Source organism: Colletes latitarsis, chromosome 7 (assembly GCF_051014445.1).
Source record: "Colletes latitarsis isolate SP2378_abdomen chromosome 7, iyColLati1, whole genome shotgun sequence".
NCBI lineage: Eukaryota > Metazoa > Arthropoda > Insecta > Hymenoptera > Colletidae > Colletes > Colletes latitarsis.
Window position 1 is genome coordinate 14,694,356 of NC_135140.1, and position 22,553 is coordinate 14,716,908.

The 22,553-nt window shown below is 41.9% G+C and overlaps 1 protein-coding gene across 1 annotated transcript in view; it reads right to left on the reverse strand.

Moving 5' to 3' along the window:
* LOC143344060 (extracellular serine/threonine protein CG31145) overlaps positions 1-21,449 on the reverse strand; it is a 109,183-nt gene extending 87,734 nt beyond the window's left edge. Inside the window, exon 1 of the mRNA XM_076769655.1 lies at positions 19,348-21,449. Within this exon, the coding sequence (XP_076625770.1) occupies positions 19,348-19,814 (467 nt within the window). The 5' untranslated portion in view covers positions 19,815-21,449. The remainder of the gene's footprint in view (positions 1-19,347) is intronic.
* Positions 21,450-22,553: the final 1,104 nt, after the last annotated feature.

Genomic DNA, 22,553 nt, shown 5'->3' on the forward strand with positions numbered 1-22,553 from the left:
GGGTCAGGCCCCCACGTAGTTCAAATACTGTCACGAATCACATCGAGTGGTGCATTCGTGCAGTGAACCACGTGCTGTCGGGCTTCGCAGTACAATTCTCGACCAACAAGTCATCTGTTGGAAGGTTAAAGAGAAGCCGCAGATCGACGGTCGTGCCGTTGTACTGCAGTGCGACTCGACGCACAGACTCCGTGGGCATACTCACGGGATCAGTGCATTTGGAGCCTTACAACCTCCACTTGCATCCCCGTCCACTAGACAATCGACTCAGTTCGGCGTCGAAAGGAAATTTAATTCTTTTCACGCCAGATATTAAATACAGTCCACTTGCGAGCTCGTATATTACGAGCGAGCGAAATTCTCCGCTCCTATACATTCGAATATCGAAGCCAGGAGCGTGAGGACACACACGCGGCGAATATACGTGTAACGTGTTTACGTGTCTAACACATTGCCGTGTTTTTATGTTCACAGAATCTTGGCCTACCTCAACGTGCCGGTTCCGACCAAGAAATCGTGGAAAACAATTCAATAAGCATTTTCGTTGTTTCTAATTGTTTATTTTATTTTTATTTTTATTTTTATAATAAACAGTTTTTGAAAAAGAAAATCTTAAGTTCCCAACTCACTTCCCACAATAAAAATCCGATCCCTCTATCCGGACTTCGTCGTTAAAAGCATCAGCTTTTTAACAATATGCTTTTTCAGAGAAATGTATTTTTGAACGACAAATTCAACTACGTAAGCTGCTTATGGATTTTTCTGAAAGCTGCTTACGTAACAAATTGGTTTTATACCTCTAACAAGGGACATCACTTAAGTGGAACGCGCTGATTTTTATTGAATTTACGTGCAAGATAATTCTTAGAAAAATATTTCAAAGTCGAGGATTAATGATATATTTTCCCCAATATCTCGACAACTATTCTGTCTAGAACAAACTGTTCGAGCAAAAATTAACTACGCAAGCAATTTTCAAAAATATCTTTAAAAAATCTAGTAGAAATCATTTAAATTAAAACTTAACTATTTACTCGGTGGAAATGCTGTATCTGTAGCTCTAATTGATCCGATGGTCTACGAAAAAAATTATAATAAATACACAATTTGTTAATCCTGAACAATCGCAGAACACTGTCCGTAACATTTTACAAACGCGAGAATGTTTCTAGCAAATCACGTATTAGCGTGCCCGATCGAAAGCTTTTTGCCAGGGGTTGTATTTCCGGAACGACGCATCAAAAATGCCGCGAACCGCAAAGGATTAATGCCTGGCTACAAGCTTGTCCCACATTCGATAATCACCCTATACGTTTTACCGAGTTTAATCGGTAATTATCGACAAAGTACGTCGGTGCTGTCGAGAACGCTTTTTCTTCGTTTTCGCGTTTCATGAAATTCTATCAAATTCCTCGCGGCGCGCTCACTCGTTTCGCCGATAAACACGGAACGAAACTATTTTAATTACGCGACCGGCCCCGCTAGATTTAATTTACCAGCGTGCACGTATCGTTTCACGGATAGGCGCGGATTTGTTTCCTGCGATCACATTAAGGTCCGTCTTCCGTCCGGTCGCTGTAAATTTCCACCCTCCCTAATTATGCTCCCGCTTAGTCGTCGGCTCGCGCACGCGGGATACTTTTAATGAGAAAAATGCCGGGCGGTAACGATTCGCGGAGGCGGATGCGTCGTTTTGATAAATCTTGAAACGCGCCCGGCGATAGAAACGATCGCGAGAACCGTTTTTAATTTCCCATGCACGCTCGCGCCGACTTTATATTAACACGGTCCGCTGGCTCCATCCCGCGGACGTTTCCTTTTTATTTCAATACCGCGGATTGCAAATGTGATTTTGCCTCGCGGATTACCGTACGTTCTCCCGAGCAAACACGTTCCTCTTATCTGACATGACCTATCTTCGCGATAAATAAAGCATCCGATTGGTTAAATAATCTTCCGTTCCGTTACATACACTCCCGTTCAGAAGTTACTGGACGGTTATCGTATCTTGACACGTGTACGGGCAAACAAAGTAATCCGTTGATCTCGTTTAAGAATTTATCTACCAAGAATACCGACAAACAGTGGAATCAGCTGCCTCGGACGCCATTAGACTGTCGAGCACTTGTGAGAGAGACAAGAGCGTGGCCCTCTGGTGGCGAGAACTGGAACTGTCGCACGACAACGTTACACTTTACTACTTAATTTACCTATCTCATAGTTATTGTGCTAATGACTAATACGTCTACTATTTATACAGTTCACTTTCAACGTTACCACTATGCTCTTTTCAGCCATTTTTACCTGCTGAACTAACCAGAAAAGAATTCTTTCGAGAACACTGACCAGGTGTATATCCATTGACACGAACCTTATAAACTTCGTGATTTACGTTCTACGTTCTCATCTCAAAACCTTCTGACCAAACTAAATTACGACTCCAAGAGAATTAAGTTTGAAAATCGGTAGAGGAGACCTATACGCGCAGAGTTTGGTCCGCGAACTCGGTATTTGCGGGAGATTCTATTTACGGCGCATTAAATAAATTGGCTCGCCCCTTAAATAAATAACGTCAGGCACGTGCATTTTTCTACGATTACAGAACAGGTTTCCGCGGCAGGTTTCCTCGGGCGGGACGAGACGAACGATGACAAATCAGGGATTTATGTAATGGAGGCAACATCCGCCACGCGACATCCTGTCTGTCTGGTCTATTATACCTGTTTCATCAACGAGCACGTTTCTCTATGGGCTTATGTAACCGATTGTTCGACAGACGAGGAAATTACCGGACTTTCGTGGCGTTCGATTCAATTTCCATTCGTTCAAAAGTGGTCCTTTAGGACCTCCGGGGACGCGTGGTAACGTTTCAGTCGAATTGAAACGATCGAACGTTTTGTTTTACGATAATTCGTCGCATCCATGGTGAATTGCGATCCTTTGTTCGCGAGAAACGTAACGTTATCATTAATAATATTATTATTATATTTTTTTTTAAGTTTCAGTACATATCACTGTGTGTGGCGCTGTGGAAACTTGTGAGAATCTTGTAAGAGGACAGAAAAGGAGAGTCCTGCTAGTGGACTCACCAGTAAGGCTTCCTAGCAGGGATATTGGGAAGTCGTTCGAGCGCTTGTGAGAACGCTCTCCCTCTGGTGGCGAGCACAGGAGGCGACGCCACACTGTGGATACACAACTTGCAGATGTCATAACAATAATTCAGATTCGAGTCTTTCGTACGTTCAGCGTCTATGTTTGGCGACTTGCTGATTTAAGATTTCGATATTACCGATATTTATCGGTAACTTCTTCGACCGCAGTATTTCTAACGTGACATTCGCGATACAACGCGCGATGATAAAACCAGTGTGCGCGAAATAAAAATAACACGCGTGGCATTTGGAACGTGAAATATTTTTATCGCGTACGGCCAAGAATTGCAGAAATACGATATTGTCTCCTAGCTGACGGTATGCCTTTCAAGAGAACCGGAAGAGTTTATCTCGCCATATCCACTTTATCATGTTCCCGCATTTGTCTCGCGACTTGTAAGCTAATACACTCATCGATGGATGGTCTTGAAACACAGAACTAAAAATATGAATAGCTTCTAAGAAGCTTTAAATTCCCTGTCTCCGTAATAAATACTCATTTAAACGCGATAGATATCATAAATATAATAATATAAATAACAAAAGCAAATGTCTTTTAACGAATGCTAAATTTCAAGTCGTTCCCGCGAGAAAATTTCTTGCATAGTATTAATACGACGGCATTATTCGAATTAATAACTGCAACCTACAAATCTTGCGAGATAAATACGCTACATTAATTAAGACCACCTAATGACGAAACAAATTTCAATCTGAGCCCCACTTTCCTGCCCGCTTTCTATAAAAACGTGCATTTACATGAACGGCCGCATTCTAATTAACCATTTATTATTCACGACGAACTACTAACCCGATAATCATCGTATCTTTTCCTTCGAGAATTTCTTCGCCGAGGTTTCCGCGTTTATCAAAGCTCCCAAACGTTCGTAACAGAAAATAAATCTCAACTCGGCCACGATATATCAAATTCTTCTCGCGAATGCATCCCGCCACGTGGAACCATTTCGAATTTCCAGTTACATTTTTTGTTGCATTCTCGCTGAAGCTGGAACATCTCAAATAATTTCATATTCAGATACTATATATTCCATTGTTTTTCTTTTTATATCTTCCTTATCGTCGTTGCAACGCTCTACGAATGTTCTGATATTCGGACAGTGCACGAGATATTTCAATACTTGGCGTATAACCCGCAAAATTTTCAAAAAATTGCATTCTCTGTTTTATCGAGGATGGTACTATTAAACTGTCGCGTCTTTTCAGAGGATTCAACATTAGGTCGTTGTACATTTCGTTTTTCTTATTTCTGTAATCGCCAAAGTTGTAACGTTCACTTTGTCGATGCAATTCCAGGAATTTGTCTCCGCGAACAGTAGAGACTACTTCGTGTAAAATTGTCCCCTTCTCACAAATTATATTCGTGATATATTTAAATCGTTGAAGTGTTCGAACGTAGAAGAATTCGACGAATTAGTTACAGCTCCAATTTTCACGCACAATTTTCTCCTTACGAGCGTGATCTACGCGAGACCGGACGAAACGAGCGAAAAAGTAAAATACAACGTTGCTTTCTTCCAACCAATTACCGGCGAGCCACGGATTTACTGACACGACCGATAAAAGCCGCACGGCAGAAAACAATCGAATTCTCACGCGAGGGAAAACGAAAGAAATTGTGTCACGGTTATTGGGTCGGTTCATAACACGCCGCTGAAAGGATAAAGTTATCCCCGATAAAGCCACGTTCTCCGACCGACGACGGGTTCCGTTCTTTCCGCTCGTCGAAAGGACAGAGACGCTGGGGGGATCCTGACGCGTGCTGTCAGAAACTGGTTCCATCGACACGAGGAGAGTGAAACGAACTCGATATCACCAATAAATCTGACCGATCGAGGTCACGAACACTGTAACATTACGACAAGGACGAAATTCGTAATTTAGTAGGAAAGACGTAAACTTTGTTCATCGGATTTGGTTTAAATGTTATTCCTAAATTTGACTTTTTAGAGTAGCGATCCGTACATCCCAGAATTTCCCTACCACTTCTGAAATGCGTTTTATCGTCTCGATAAGAGCGAAATCGTTCATGAAATTAGCGCCATCGCGCTGTACAAAGACGCGCGAATTACCTAGAACCGCGTGGAATTCACGAAAAAAAAAAAGAACGTACGAGATCGATCGTACCCGGGGTATTAATTACAATGCAAATTGATACCGGCTACTTTTTCGTCCCGGCGAAATTGATTTTCCGTTAATTAAATGTCACCGTTCGAGCCGATCCTAATTAGGATTCTGCTCTTCGTTAGTCCACTGCCGCGTCGGAATGTTCCTCGGTCGCCATTTTTCCCCCTCTTTCCCTTTCTCTTGAACCTTGAAGCGAGGTGGCCCAATTCAAAGGACTTCGAGGAGATTTCAAAGGCTTTCAAACAGCTTTTCCCTCTCGCAGAAGCGACGACCGGGGGGGTGGAAAAAAAAGACAAGGGGCGAACGAACGAGAATGAAAATAAGAAAGAGAAATCTCGAGTCGATGACGGAGGGTGGGAAATCCAAGAAAGGTTTCCCCGCTAAGGACGAACCTCGTCGAATAATCGATGGACCTCGGGGATCTATTCCGCCGCGGTTTTTTTCCACGCCAGACGAGTCGAGACGGACGTAACGGAGAAACCGAGCGCGGTTGACAGAGTGAGACGGGACCGCCGAAACCGCGGCCAGATAGAGAGAAAAGGGGCGAAGGCGAGAAAGGGAAACGGAAAACGGGAGTTTTCGCCCGCGGTGTTCCGCTCTGGAAAACAGAGACGCATTTCTCCCGAGGAAAAGCCATTTTCTCGCCTCGCGCCGCTTGTTTACCCCGGGTCATTTATAATTTCCATTGCACGCTGGCTGCGTCTTGTTTACGACGTCCCGGCGATTCGTCGGCCGAATCGACGATTCCCGTTCGCCCACGGGATTCCACCGACCCCGCCGCGGAGGGAAAACTTTTGTCTGCTAACTTCGATTCCGAAGGTTCTCGATTAGCTTTGTTCCGCGACAAACAGAATTGTCTAAGGGGGATAACCGGAACTGACAACTTTCGAACAAGTGTCACAATATTCAAACGACGCGTCATCGCTGTTATTTTTATTGCTTGAGCCCTTACAATACCGATATTGTAAGAGTTATGGACGTTTGAAGATCGAACCACTTTTAGAGGGTTTTTTCTCACTTTACGGCGTTAAGGAACTCTTCGAATATTCTTCGATTTTCTACATATTCTCCGTTAAAATACGCGTTGTTTGCCTTTTGAAACATTAAAATCCGCCAATCCGTTCAGGAACCATGATTTTTTAAATATACGCATAAATCTTCAGGGGAATCGGAATGTCTGAGTCAGACATTGTATTTTCGGTAAAGAATTTTTTCTCGAAAATGCGTAGGATTTCGGGGGTATGTCTGTTAACCAAAAATACTTGTAATCGACCCCCGCAAATAAAAATAATTTTTTCAGCTCGATTTGAAAAATTTATTTTTGTCGACAATTTATGCACCTATTCGAATTTTTTTCTCGAAAGTGCTTAGGATTTCGGGAGTATGTCTATCGACCAAAAATGATTGTAATTGATCCCAAAAACTGAAAATAATTTTTCTAGTTTTCCTTCATATTCCATTGCCCTTTTTTCTGCCATCGTCTTCGTCTTGTCCCTCGTCACTTCTCTAATCTTCTCGTCTCCACCTCATGCACTTGTGCTGCATTTTCTCTTGAAACTTTTGTATTATAACACGCATATAAGCAACGTAAGCATTTTATCGTGTAAACGTCGAGTAAACTATATTTATTGGAAGTGGCAATAGCGAGATTTCTCAAACTTCGTTGAAAGTAAAACTGTGTGAGGAATAAATCAGTGTTACGGAAAAGTAATGTACGAAGTAGATTGAAAAAATAAATGGTTCTAGGTTTCAAAATGCCAAGGAAAATCACAATATCGTAAAAATTCTATTACATCCACTCGACGCTTAAAACGCGTTTTCTTCGTAACCATGTTTTTCGATAAGTTTGACATGATTTAGCAAAAATCAATGAACGGACCGAGTTCAGCCTTTATCGTCGGAACTACGGAAAATGCGATACTTTCAAACGTAACTTATTTTTTGAAGCGTTCAAGTGGACAAGTTTTTTTAAATATTTATATAAATAGAATGAATTTTCTTCTTGTTTGCTTTTACAATAACCCGAATTAAAACAAGTCAAATTTGGTTCGACATGGTTTGATCTATATTCATACCTTTAATAGTAGAAGCAAAACCTTTAACGAACAAGATTCTAAACTGAAACTCATTCATAGATCGAAAGTTATCCGTATTCGAATAAAGACAAATTTTAAAAATATTTTATTTTCGAGAAAAACATATTTCCAAAATCTCTGGCCACAGTTTCACTGGTAACAAAAGAAAATATTACACGTGTATGTAAGCAATTATACAGAATTGCATGGTTTGCGATGGACGGGCGTAATTATTAAGTGACGTGTGTATTTTATTTTCTCGGTGGAAGCACTTCAGAGATTTGTGGGTCAACTTCGATTTTTTAAATGGCACGTCCTACTTTTCACGGCCGAATTCGATAAAAATATATCGAATAAAAGAGAGCAAAAATTATTCAAATATACGTATCCCGAGATTAATATTTTCCAAACTCTACCGTTATTAAGATATTACAATTTCTCCTTGACTGATTCTAAATCGTTTAACTCGTTCTACTTCCAACGAGATATTTTTTAAGTCAACGACACTTTACTGTTCCTTAATATTTTTCTGCTAACGTGTCAGTCAATTATAAATTACTTTCGTTGCTATTGGAGGTAATACAGCACAAGGGCAGCAGTGAAACTTATTTATTTTTTATCTTTTTTTAATGACACCATTGCTAACATATTTGTGAGGTTTTTTTATAGATTAAATTTCCTTCGAATCTATCCACCAGTAATTTAAGCAACGATCGATCGCTGCCAAAGGCGTTTTAACGGGAAAACCTTTAATTTACCAAACACGCCTACCGAATACCACTTAGCAGCTCCCGCGCGTCGAAATCACAGCACAAGCAACATCCGTTCGAAACTTCGAGACGTTCCGTCGAAACGGATCCGTTCTAGTTTCCACCAAGGCGATTCCAACAGCACAAAGCGACGTTGTGTTCGTTAGCAAGGACAATTACTCGACGAAGAAGGAAGCGACCTAATGACAATAGCACATGGAACATCTCGTCGCGAAACGTCTTCACGCAACGATACTTCTCTCTCGAACTTCGAATCGTACTGACTTTTTCATCGACGTTGTTCATGGCCGGGGAAAAGGTAAAAAAGCTCGCGTTCGGAGCACATGTAACGTAGAAACCTGAGTTCATTCTCTTTTGCAAACTTACTGGGACGTATTAACGCGAAAGAAGATTAATAAGATGGAAGATGTTTACCTTCTATTACCAAAAAATATGCATAGTCTCGCGAGAGATGTTAAATCAATTTAAAAAGAAAATAACAGTTGGAAATTATAGTATCTTCTATTGGCAGTTAATAAATTTTTAATTTCCTAAACAAAGTAAATATTTATTCAAAGAGGAGTAAAATGGTGAAAGAGAATTACACATCAACTTTTGAAGAGGTAATTCTAAGGAAGGAATTCCATTTAAGTTTGAAACATTTTTTTGAGTAAAATCGTCTTTCTCGTTTGGTCCCAAGTGTAAAAGAATCTCCAAGTTCAAGTTAAGAATTGAAAACCAGAAGATTCGATCTTTTAAATAACTCCACGAATTTGTTAAAATTGTAATTCGATGGCAAGAATTACTGTGATTGGAAAACAAACTCGATGGTTGAAAAATAGATATTAGTTATGCAATTAAAGTTGTAATACGCGTTGAAAATCTATTTTCACGAACAATGTTACACAAAAAATCAAATAACTCTCCCTAACGCTAGAATGTGGTCCACGATCGATATCAGCATGTAAATTATCGAGTAAATTTCACTAAGCAGTCTCGGTGAAACTGCAATAGATCCAAACTCGAGCGAAATTTAACTTTCGCGAATTAATTGCCCGTTCGATGGAAGAAACGACTGAATGAATTATTAGGATATTAACGAAATGCATACGAAACCACACGTAACCTTCTACCTTGAAAATACGAGTATCGATTGAATCTATTTCTGTGAAAATACGTACATGTATAACAACGAATTAGAGAACTCTGAAATACAAGATATATTAAGCGTATTTAATACGATTTTATACCCTATTAGAAGTAGGTTAAGAACAAATTATATCGTGTTTGGTCTTATTTTAATCAGAAAACTCTCACAAATACATTAGTAAAAGTTTCATTAAAAAAAAAAACAAAAATAAAAAAGTTTCATCTTTGCATTATGTCTCATCGATATTCGAGCCCACATAAGGTTATACTACCCAACTCGACGTTGAGCTTCTAGGGAGTCCCCTCCGAGTAATGAAGATGGCTACCGTTCACTTATCCGATCGACAATAACTCGCAGTTATCCGAGTGTTTACTTGAAACCCGGTTCAATTAAAAAACCAGCTGATCCCATCGTTGCTCGATGGTCCCACACGTTTGTACGGCGCTGTATTTTGGCGAACGAAGTTGCGAAAATTTCAGGTCGCGTCTCGATATCGGTACCGCTGCAAGGATTCGACGACGAGTGTTTCAATCTCGAGCGTTCGTTTCGATTCTCGACGTGAAACCGCCCGAAATCAGGACTTTGTCGGTCGAGTGTTCGATTAATTTTCGTCAAGGAGGAGAACCGAGTCCCGGGGCACGGAATTGCCTCTAAATCGGCGAGCAAGTCAGATGAAAAATGTCCCGGGTGTTGCAGGCGCCGCTCGAAAATGTACACGATGCATGTGCAATGGCTGCACCTGCCTCTCGCGATCCCGGGAAACGAAGGAACCGAGAAAGGAGCGAACCACTCGCCTCGAATCGGATGCTGCAACTTTTACGATATATTTTAACTCTACGACGCCGGACGATTTCCTTTTTTCTTTCTGCTGGGGGGAGGGAAAGGAAAAATGTGTTGAACCTAAAACGTTCCCTCCGCTGGGGAGCAGTTCGCGGAATACCCGTAAATCGGCCGGTCGTTCAGATCGTGAACCACGGTGATTAATAACGTTGCTTGACGATGTGGGATTCACGAGACTAATAACGATTCCCACCCCCTCAACGATCGCTTTTCTTCCAACTATTGCTCGAAGCTTGCAAAAATCATGAAGACGGATCGTTCCTGGGGAAAGTTTTTGAAACTTACAGATAACAAACGCACGCTAAATAAATTATTTTCAAATAATCTTTTATCTTAGTTACTTGGTCTCATCCTGGGCGCACTTATTTCGCAAAAGAACAAATAACAGATTAAAATAAAGATTGATTCTTGAAAATAGTTTTTCCGTTGTTACACCGACATATTTCAACTCGAAAACTCGCGAAACGACTCGACTGCGATTCTCTGAGGTTAACAATATAGTACACGAGATTCGAAACCAGCAAATTTCCGATACGCCTGTCACCAGTATAAATAACCTACAAATCAAGTTTTCGATACTGGTTGGTGGAGTATTTGAAACGATTTCGGTCCTGGTATCGGTTAATCGTTTAACTGATATTTCGAGTATTTCCAGAAAGCCCCGAATAACAATTTTCTCTTGCGCCCGATAGTTACATAATAACGTCTCGTGGCCTAATGATATTTCAAAGCCTCTAAAACATCGACGTTCAAAAGAGAGTCACAAAATCGGTAATACTTCCTAAATAAAACTAAATACTTGGATAATAAACGTTTCGACGTTTGGTTATTTTTACATCGTGCAACGTTTCTTTTCGTTAAAGCAAGACAATAGAATATCCAACGTTCCGTCGAAACTCCTGGGTAGGGTGAGCATTATTAATACGCTCGAAAATTTATCGGTTTCGGTAAAATTAACAATGGAGGCCCTTAGAAAGCTCATAGACCGAGGTACTTCCTACCACATGAATTCGCCTGGCCGCGACTCGGCCGAGTTACGATAAATTATTTCCGAGCAAACATCCGGCACTCGGTTCGAGCACCTTTGTCATCTTCACCCCGGAGATCCGAGGGCTGTGTGCGTTTCTGAAGTCTCGAATGTTTGGTGTCCCTCCAAAATTCTGCCGATGAATCGATACAACGCACGCGTTAACCTGCTCGATGATGCGCTATTATGCATGTTTGCCAGCGCGTGTACACACGCGTTCAAACGTGTATGCATAACTCCACCCCGTACACGCTATTATACACGTGTAAATTCACGGGTAATAATGTGTACACTAGCGATGGTAATTTGCATCATGCGCGCCGGGATATATGCATATAAGAATACGTTCGCGAGGGAATTACGTTCACTTTGTTACACGGTCGAAAATCTGATTCCATTGGGCACGGGGAAATTATTTCATCTGTTAGGTGATATCGAAAACTTTTAGAGGAACGAAGCAGACTGGATGCAAACACGAAAGCAAATGAAAATAATTTAAAGTGCGTGTAAGTAAAATGTAAATAGTTAATTCTATTTACAATGAATACAATTATAATATTTATATTTGTTATCTTTACATTTGAATCACATTACTGTCTCTATAAATTATTTTCAAGTACATAAACATTACTATTAAATCCACTGTTCGAGTAGTGGACATTTACTGTACAGGGTGTTAGGCCAACTCTGGGAAAAATTTTAATGGGAGCTTCTAAGGGCCAAAATAAGACGAAAATCAAGAATATTAATTTGTTGATGGAAGCTCCGTTAAAAAGTTATTAACGTTTAAATTTCCGCTCGTATTGAATTTTTTTCTCGAAAATGCGTAGGATTTCGGGGGTATGTCTATTGACCAAAAATACTTGTAATCGCCTCCCGCAAATAAAAATAATTTTTTTAAAACGATTTGAAATTTTTTTTATTCGCCGAAAAATTTGTTCACCTTGCTGAATTTTTTTCTCGAAACTGCGTAGGATTTCGGGGATATGTGTATTCACCAAAAATGATTGTACTTGACCCTAGAATCTAGAAATAATTTTTTTAGAACGATTTGAAATTTTTTTTTTTCGTCGAAAAATTTAGGCACCTACCCCCTGAGTCGATTTTCCTTAAAAATTCGTTTTTGATTTTTAGTAATTTCGTTTGACGTTCTATAGAAAAGTTGTTTAATACTTTTTTGTAGGTACCTATGGGCTCTATTTCAGGAAAAAGTTTCATTGGAATATATTCACAATTGTAGGAGTTATGGCAGTTTGAAAATTGGACCATTTTTATGGGGTTATTCTAACTTTACGGGGCCAAGGAACAACTTTTCGAATATTTTTAGAATTTCTACATATTCTACACTAAAATACGCGTCGTTTGCCTTTTTAAACATTAAAATTGGCCAATCCGGTCAGAAGTTATGATGTTTTAAAGATTCGCATGAAATTTCAGGGAAGCCTCACATTAGATTTTTGTTTAGGAATTTTTTTCTCGAAAATGCGCAGAATTTCGGGGGTACGTCTATTCACCAAAAATGTTAGTAATTGACCCCTGTAACCAAACATAATTTTTTCAGAATAATTTGAAATTTTTTAATTTAATATTTTAATAACTTTTTAACAAAGCCTCAATCAAGAAATTGATATTCTCGATTTTCGTCTTATTTCGTCCTCTAGAATCTCCCATTAAAATTTTTCCCAGGGGTAGCCGAGCACCCTGTATAAATGGAAATGTTATTACATATAATATTATTATTTTATGAAAAAGCGTTGCTTCGAACGAAGTTTGGAAACCTTCGAGTTGAAATCGTGAACTGTACGAGTTCATAGACGACACCTATGGCTTTCGTCGAACGCATATATGGGTTCATTGTCCGGGTAGGGTCAACCAAGACTTTATTTATAGTTTTGATATACCCCGTATATAGTAAATATCAGCACTAGTGTCCATAGATATAGTACTTTATGTTTCTATTCTCTAAAAGGAACGATGTCATAGGATTGTCACTGCACGGTGACCCGTAGACCGTGAATGATTAAATATTTATCGTGCTCCTTGTTTTTCCCCGGCATTTGTATTTCACACAAAGCCCTCGAAATCGGCCCGTGTTCGATGCACGCGAAAACACCTGTCACACCGGGGCTGGAACTTCGAAGCAACCCTTCGCGAGTCGTCCACGTTTCTACGAGTGTTCTCGGTGTAACATAGACTGTCATTCAAAAATATTACAACATTTTCACAAGTTATTATTAATTATTTAGAAATTATTACACATTTATTTCTGTTACATAAGTTAATTTTTGCTCCATTATGACTTGTAAAGTTACTAGAATATACGAGTCTTTCACGTCTCACGTCAGGAGTTCATTTTACGAATCATTACGAATCAAAGGTAGGTAGCACGCGTTACGAAGCACCTTGTATTTGTGTCGTCAATTATAGCCCCCACCGGAAGAGACGTTCACCTTACGAATCGCGTCAGGAGTTCATTTTACGAATCATTACCGTATCTCGAAAACCAAGGCCGATCGACGCAAAATGGAAGAGGAAGAATTTGTTCGAAACGCTGGTTTCTACAAAACGGAGTCGATCGATTCGTCGATTTTAGCTATTTCCTGCCCAAGATCGAGGTAGATAGCACGCGTTATGAAGCGCCTTGTATTAGTGTCGTCAATTATAGCCCCCACCGGAAGAGACGTTCACCTTACGAATCGCGTCAGGAGTTCATTTTACGAATCATTACCGTATCTCGAAAACCAAGGCCGATCGACGCAAAATGGAAGAGGAAGAATTTGTTCGAAACGCTGGTTTCTACAAAACGGAGTCGATCGATTCGTCGATTTTAGCTATTTCCTGCCCAAGATCGAGGTAGATAGCACGCGTTATGAAGCGCCTTGTATTAGTGTCGTCAATTATAGCCCCCACCGGAAGAGACGTTCACCTTACGAATCGCGTCAGGAGTTCATTTTACGAATCATTACCGTATCTCGAAAACCAAGGCCGATCGACGCAAAATGGAAGAGGAAGAATTTGTTCGAAACGCTGGTTTCTACAAAACGGAGTCGATCGATTCGTCGATTTTAGCTATTTCCTGCCCAAGATCGAGGTAGATAGCACGCGTTATGAAGCGCCTTGTATTAGTGTCGTCAATTATAGCCCCCACCGGAAGAGACGTTCACCTTACGAATCGCGTCAGGAGTTCATTTACGAATCATTACCGTATCTCGAAAACCAAGGCCGATCGACGCAAAATGGAAGAGGAAGAATTTGTTCGAAACGCTGGTTTCTACAAAACGGAGTCGATCGATTCGTCGATTTTAGCTATTTCCTGCCCAAGATCGAGGTAGATAGCACGCGTTATGAAGCGCCTTGTATTTGCGCCGTCAATTATAGCTCCCACCGGAAGGCCATGGCTCCCAACCACCCAGTATTCACCTTACCGCGTCCCAACTGGAGAAGCTTCGGAGAGTGGTCTGCATCGAACGTTTACGACTCTGCTCCGAACAAGTATTGTCGCACTCGACGGAATATATCTGTTGCGCGGCGTATCAGTGGGCGAGTAGTTCACGTGTAAACGGTCCGCTCCGGCATTGTGCACGGGACACACGTAGTCTATTCAAAGGTAAAGTAACCCCCTCGAACGGGGACATTAAGGCATTGTTGACGGTTGTGCGGCGCAAAACAATGGCGTATTCCCCAGACAGCGAGGTCACTGGATCTGTCTATCTAGTGAGAACGGAGAGCCCGTGCTTACGAGGATGCTTACAACGTGTAACCTTCAGGGAGATGCTTCTTGTTTTCCTTCCCGGTCGCTCGATAATACACGAACCTCGCAACCCTTCGTTCCCTAGCTCTATTCCCGAGGATCGATCTTCACAGAGAAATGCAATGAAAAATGCAGTCTGCTGCGTCTCAATGCAGTCCTCGGGTAGCTCCTATCGTTGGAAGTTTTTCACGTCGCCCGGGGATCGCGATATCCTTATTCCCGAGGGAACGACGCCGCGCGGGAGGGAGAAAAGGTGAGCTTTTTATGGGCACGTGAACGACAGCGCCAGACCAAATCCGATTAAACAGATTTCCGGGTAAAGCTGGCTGTATACCTAAAGGGCATTCTCAATTTGTTGTACGCTGAACGTTCGGTCGAGGCCACCGAATTACGCGTATTTATTTCTCGTCACGTGGTCGGTATTTTCTACTTTTTGAGACGCGAAGAGCTTCGGTTCTTTTATTGATAACTTCGAAGAAAAATCGATGTCCGAAAATCTAGCGTCGAATAAATCACTTACGAGTTCTAAAGACGCGTCTTTAAATCGACAGGTGAAAGAATTCCCGAATTACAGTCGACTGGTGGTCGAGATCGAATAAAAAAACAATCGTCCGTCCCTCGAGCCAGAGGGTAGCCTAATTCGATCCAGCGGTTCTACATTATAACGACTCAACGTGGTCGGAATTGTCGATTGGCTACGCGGCCATTCTGCAGAACGATTACACGCAATTCTGAACGGGAGGAATTAGGCACCGAGGAAAAGGACCGTCAGGGGAGAAGGAAGAGAGGGAAAGCGTCGGGGAAAAATCACGTTCTCGCGAACGATCGCGTTTCCCGTCGAGTGGGAAGGGTTCAGGCGATGAAAACGACGTACAACCCCCGTCGATCGATGGGAATACATCCGTGCAAACACGTCCGTGAATCATGCGTATTCCTTCTATCATCGGTATAATTACGTTTGCCATAGGACAACTTGCTTGCACAAGAGTATGTGCTCTGGACACACACATAAGTGAGTGAATGCTAATACAACACGCGTTCGTGTGTGCAAAGGTTCACGCGACGCGGCTGATTCGCGCTTGCGAGACAATAAAATCGTTTAAGCGATATGAAGATCATTCAACGACCAGTCAAGGAAGTCTTCTTTCAAGGATATTTTTTAATTGTATCGTACGAGAAAACAACTTGAATCGATATTTATCGCGATCGTGGTGGACAAATAAAATTACCGAACATAATTGTTTTTCTTTATTGATCGAATACTTCTGTAGCGTTTAATTATGTTTAACTTTAGAAATACGTTCACAGCATTATTATTAATTTTACTACGCGTATATATCATTCCCTCTTCAATATATTAATTATTATAAAGACACACGTTTCGTTCCCGCGTTTCTACGTTAATTAATTAATGTAATATTCTACAGAATACTGAAATTACACAACACAAGGTGATTATCCGTATGTATTTGTCTGGTATCGAACATCGTTCTGTTTATTCGGCTAAAACGTATCTCGGTTTCCCTATTCAAAATCATGAAATTAATTTTTCGTGCTTAAAAAGAGCGATTAAATACCCGGGATAAAGAAAGAAGAATTTGCACCAGCGAATGAAAATTAAAGGGAACGAAAATTTCCGCTGAGCTAGGGTTTTTGGCTCAACGATGCAATCTTCGACGCGACGATAAGAAGCAGGACGAAACTGTAAACTTTTACAACTAAAGGTTATTTATTAAACTTTTAACACCTAAATTCTTTCTTTTTCTATTTCAATCGTTGCATCGCCATTTCAATTCTCTAAAAATGTTTCATTTTACAAGTTATTCGAACAGACATCGAACATAAGCCACGGTGGATATAAAACTGTTTTCTCAGAACAGAAAAGTGAAAAGTAAAAAAACATAACAGCTATGTCAGAACTAATTGAAAATTTTAACAGTTTCATTCGAGCACTGATAAGAAGAAAAGGAGGCAGCAAACGAAGCTAATGTTTAGCCCCTGCGCTGGGAAAAGGTTAAAACGCTTCTACCGGTCTCCGAGCGCATGTCATTTCTCTGGATACTGCGAGTTAAAAGCATAAGGTCGACGCAATCAGCGCAAAGAACTATTCGTGATCCACATATCGCGGCTCGAGGCCTCTTATCTGCTTGTTACGACAGAACGACGTTCTCGATTTCACTGAATTAAAAATCGAAGACGCATCGGAGCCTGATACTTGACCATAAATCTCGCTTCTATCGATAGAACACGCGTGTACAATGGGTCAAAAAAGTATCGACACGCTCGTTCTCTTTCCAAATATCTTCACGTACGGATATCCATACAAAATATGTGATCATTTACGCTTGAAAAAAATCTCGAACATCCCCGAAACGTGAATAAATAATTTATACTTTTTTTTTTTTAAATGAGCGTGTCGATGCTTCGTTGGTCCACTGTACGAGATCGAACGGAACATAGACGATCGATTAAACTTACGTTACACTGTTTCTTGTTGTCGATGTTCGTTTGAAAATCTCGCACAAAGTCCAACCAATTTTGGTTGGTTCAACCAAACTCCGTTGCCATGGCCCGATCGGTTTTCCATCGAACCTTTCGTCCAATAGCAGAAACTTTTCTAACTGCGCGGAGAAAAAACAACGAGAGTGGTATTCGAAGCCCCGGAAATCGGTTTAGGAGATTTCGATGGCCAGTTAGGCGAGATTAAAACTTGCTATTTCGAACGTTATTCCGTTTAATTAGTTGTCGCGCACCAGCAACTGAAAAGCTCGCTTATCTTACGACGAAACGGGAACAGATATTTTCACTAGGGTCGACGCCAACGGAAAACTGTTACGAGACGTCCTCTCCGACGACGAGCATTGTTATCGACACCGATAAGGAACTCATCGTTTGAACAGTAAAAATAACGAACGCTGTTTCTAAAAAAAAAAAAAAAAACTATTCCAGATACGCGCGCGTCTTAGGTTCGAACTAAATAAACGAATGTCGTTGTTCGTTGACTCATCCGTCTGTTATTCGAGCTGACGTTGATTAAGAAACGTTTTACGAAGACATGTTCCAGATTTTCCAACCCGAAACGGTAAAAATTCCTAACGTTTTTCTCTAGATATCCAAGTTATAAATAATTGAGAAGCCGTGGTTTAGAACTGCCCCTGAAAATCATCAGCACGTCGAAGAAAATGTTTATTTAATCCTTACAGAATTCTTAATTTTGAAATACGTTTAAAAATCATATCGTTGACGCGATCGAGAGATAGAAATTCATAAAACATGTACAGATGGACGAAAACATCTTGAAAACCTTAGTTGGAGTTAATATTTATATTTTTTTTATTCTAACTCGACTCATAAATATGAAGAGTCTTATTATAAGAGTGAGTCTCACAATTGTAAATAATTGAGTCATATCGTTTACGATATCAGCAGAGATATTGTCGAGAGACATGTTTTCTTGATAAGCAGTTAGTGACTCTTCCAAGAACGTGTTTATATTATTTAAAGTTCCGATCGAAGAAACGTGTAAATATTTGTAATAATTTCAAATAACGAACGAAGTAGGAAAACATTTCACAAGAAAAAGATAAACGTCACGAATAAATTGCTATACGTTGGTTTCTGTTCCTTATTATTTTAATAAAATTTTGCCCGCGTCTGACTTCGATCGAATTAACGTGGCTAATTAACGTAGCACAACAGCGCGTTACGCAAGTGTGAGAAACCAAGATAATTACAATACAATGCAGTTCCTTTGTGTGTTTCGTGGGCGTACTTCTTTTAATTACATTACACAATTCGCTTGAAAATAAAACTGGGTAACACGAGTGCGATAAATGGTACGTGTCGGTGCATAAATTTCAATTAACGAGCGTAAGCAGCCATGTAAGTACGATACCGCATCATCAGTATTTAAACAAAGTAGCGCGCCATATTTCATTGATATGTTACAAATGAATGAGTAAATTTCCTTTTCGAAAGTCTCTGTTATTCCAGGGGACAGGAACGAGCTTGATAGGTGGACGATATTTATCGCGTACGTTTGTTTCGATACAGCTAATTATAGAAACCTTATCAACATTCGGAAAAAAACAAATCTAACGCGCGGTTATCGATGGTAAATATTTAATACCTTTTACGTAGATTTAGAATACTGCAAATTTGCGTAATATACAGATTATTTAGATAATAAAAAGTAAGAGTAGACTTCTCTTCTTCAGTTTTGATATTGGAATTATTTTAATATATAATAATAGAATTCTACTATTAATTTGAACGACCGTCGTGAAAAGAAAATTTTAAATTGTTAGCTAACATTTTAATAAATCTATGACACACGATATGAATTACGGTCACCTTTATAACGAATAAATGTTAGTTTCATTTAATAATTAACATAGTTCCGACTTTAAACGAAATTTAATTTTTACCTAGGAAAAAGACGAAAAATCGAGTACTCACTTTAGATTTATTTTCTTCAGCTCCCTCAAGGTAGGATTATACGAGTGATCCTCTTCGCTAATTTTGACCACCCCCTCGTACACGCCAACACCGTAACCTTTCACCAGAACGTCCACTAAATCCGAAAAGCTGTCGTGCACTTTCGTTTTCTCGGTCCTCGAGTCCCTAGGTTCGTTAGCAACGTCCTTGCCGCTGTTCTGCGTGGTACCGGACACGTCAGCACTGTTCTGTTCCTTGCTGGCGTTCACTCTCTGCAGGAACTTCCGCCGGAAGTTGTTGTAAATGGTGTCCGTGTTCGGATCGTCGCCGATACGAACGCGACCGTGGCTGGGCACCAGGTGATGGCCGCTGTAGCCCAGGTCCATCTGAAGATCCATCACCAACAAAATGGTGAACAATATCGCGAACGCGCTCAGACCGAGCATCAGCTTGTCGCGGACCCTGATCATCCTGATCGTGAACTTCATCTTCCAATCGTTCGAGTCCTGGATCCTCCGACACTTCGAGACTTTGACTTTCTTCTTTCTCGCGGACCTCGTCTGAGACTTCTTCCGATCGATCAGAACTGGACAGAAATCTGGCGGAACATCGATCTTCGTATCATCGCCGACAGGCAACGCAGTGTCTCTTTGGTCCGCAGTTTCATCGGGATTGGTTTTGGTCTTCGTTTCGTCGACTAGCCGTTCATCGTTGGGCCGTGTCTCGACGCGTAAGCTCACTTCCGGGCGAAAAACAGCCGGCTCGGCGTTCGAGCAGACGAGGCTGCTCGAGTTCCCGTCCGGTTTCGCGACTAGCTCGTGTTTACTTTGCTCTTCCGCAGTCTCGCGGTCTCTGGTCCCCTCTGCGTCCCCACCGTCTGGCTGTCGGGCATCCGCGAAATTCGCAAGTTTGCATTTTACTCCGTGCGACGTGGCCGACTGACGGCTGGCGTGCAGCCCGTCATCGGTTATCCATGACTTCCTTGCTGAAATCAGCTTATCGGCTGACCCGTGCTCGTTATTCAGAGTCCACCGTAGCCTCGTCGACCTCTGAACCAGCCAGTCGTCCGGCGGAGGCGAGCGTTTCGCTTTCCACGACTTCCACCGTACCTTCGTCTTGTCCGACCAAATCAACGACCTTGGCTCACCTACATCGAATCCAGAGTCTCCGACGAGGTTCTTCTCGCTGGTGGACCTCCGTTGATTCGGCTGAAGCGCTTCAAAGAGCTTCGTCGACTTCTCCAAGCGTCTCCTGATCAGAACGCGCTGCTCCAGCAACCTTAGGTTGTCCTCCGACCTTATCAGATCCTCCACGTCCTCCACGGAGACGCTCTTCGACGAATCCTCGTCCTCGAAAACCGCGCGACGCGCTTCAACCGGCGAGACTCCACCTTCGTGGCTGCTCACCTGGATCAGAGGAGGCTCGTTCACCAGCAGAAAACCGTCCTCGACGGTGTCGATGCTCGGACAGACGATGGAAACTTGGATCTTCGTGGACTCCTTCGCGACGGAATCTTTGAAACAAGTTCCGGTTCGATCGAACTTCAGAGGCCTCTTGGTGGATCCTTTTCTTCTGACCGGTGGCACCGGTTTCTCCTCGCCGGCGTTGAACGAGAACTTCTTTCGCAGAACCGACGGGCTCTTCTGTATGTTTCTGACCAGCCTCTCGCAGCCCCCAGCGATGTTGTCTTTCGAACTTCTGACGAGCTTCCTGAGAAAGGAGTCGCTCTTGTGCAATTTCACGCGAGGAACTTCCTCCTTCGAATCGGAATTCCTTCTCGCCTTCTCGCTGAAGCTGAACTTGAACGCGGGCCTGTCGAAGAAACCGATCTGCTTCCCGGTGTTCGACGGCTGCACGCGATCGCTCAGGCTCTGCTTGATCTTACCTTCCTTCCGCCGCGCCTGGAAACGCGAGTCTGTTTCATCCCTGGCCGAGATGCCGACCGCGGGGCTGGATCTTCGTCCCTCGAGCGGCTGTTGAACCGTTCCCGGCTCGCTATATTCGAATGTCTGGCGGCTTGAACGTGCTGTCTCGTCTCTTGAACCACTTGCGGGACATCTCCTCTCGTCCAGAGTTCCTTTTGGACGCGAAACCCGACCAAGTCCCGGTGTATCGATCGTCCGTACGAGTCGTTAACGGAATCGCGGGGGCCGACGTTTTGCCGGAAGTCTCGTTGCTCGAATTACCGACACCACGCCCCGAGTCGTCGCCTCTTAAAATGTTCTCGTTCCCTCTGGACACTGTCAGCCTTTCGATTCCACTGCGTCGCCGTCTGGAAACACAAACGACAAGGTAACCGTTAGATTTTCACACGATCGAGTTGCACAGCGGACACAGTAGTGATTCTTAAAATGAACCACAGTCGTGATTCGCAGATTGAACGTTTCTATCCTTCCTAACTGAGGGGAAGTTGTTAGAGCCAGTGAAGAGTCAAACACGAGTAAAAACCAGACCAAAACAGCAAAATTTTTTACGAAACCAAAAGATTGATTTTAGAGGATTCTAATCAAATTTATTTCCTTTAATATTTCAAGCTTGAAAATTAATTGTTTTAGTTCTAAAGTGAAAAGTTTTGTCAGCCATACATTAAGAAATAAAGTATGTTGTAAAACTGCACTGAATCCGATGTTAATAAGCTGAACGTATGATTATTACGTGTACAGTGTGTGGATCTTTATGGAATGCATCATCCTGCGCGCAACGACCCCTGAAACGGACCAACGTGAACATCGGAACGAGCAACCCCCGCAAAAAAGCCTCGTCTAAAAATAAATCAACGCTCGATGGTATAATAATAACTGTGTTGCATGCTTTTTATCGAGTTCCCCTGCAGGTGCATACGACCCGTTAGATACACTGGGTCAAGGTGCAGCCTTTAAGAGACGCTCGAAAGTGTGAGGGTGGCCGTAGTGCCTGAAAGAGCAGAGATATCAACTGTGAAATAGAGTGACGGTAATGGCGTGCTTCGTGTTGCGAGAGTGGCCATTACAGTTATCGCAAAAGTCGCGTCATAAAGAGGATTGCAGGGGCTGCGCGGGGATGGCCGTGGAGGATCGTAAAGGCTCGTTCCTTTCCTGTCTTTTATACTCGCAAACATCGTTGCATCTAGCCAAAACCGCATAATTCAATATCTGCATCGACGTTCGCCGACTTTAATGACCAGGGGAGCAAATTCGATTTATTCGTACGTTCGCACCCAGACCGTCTCCGCCCCTGATCCACCGAGC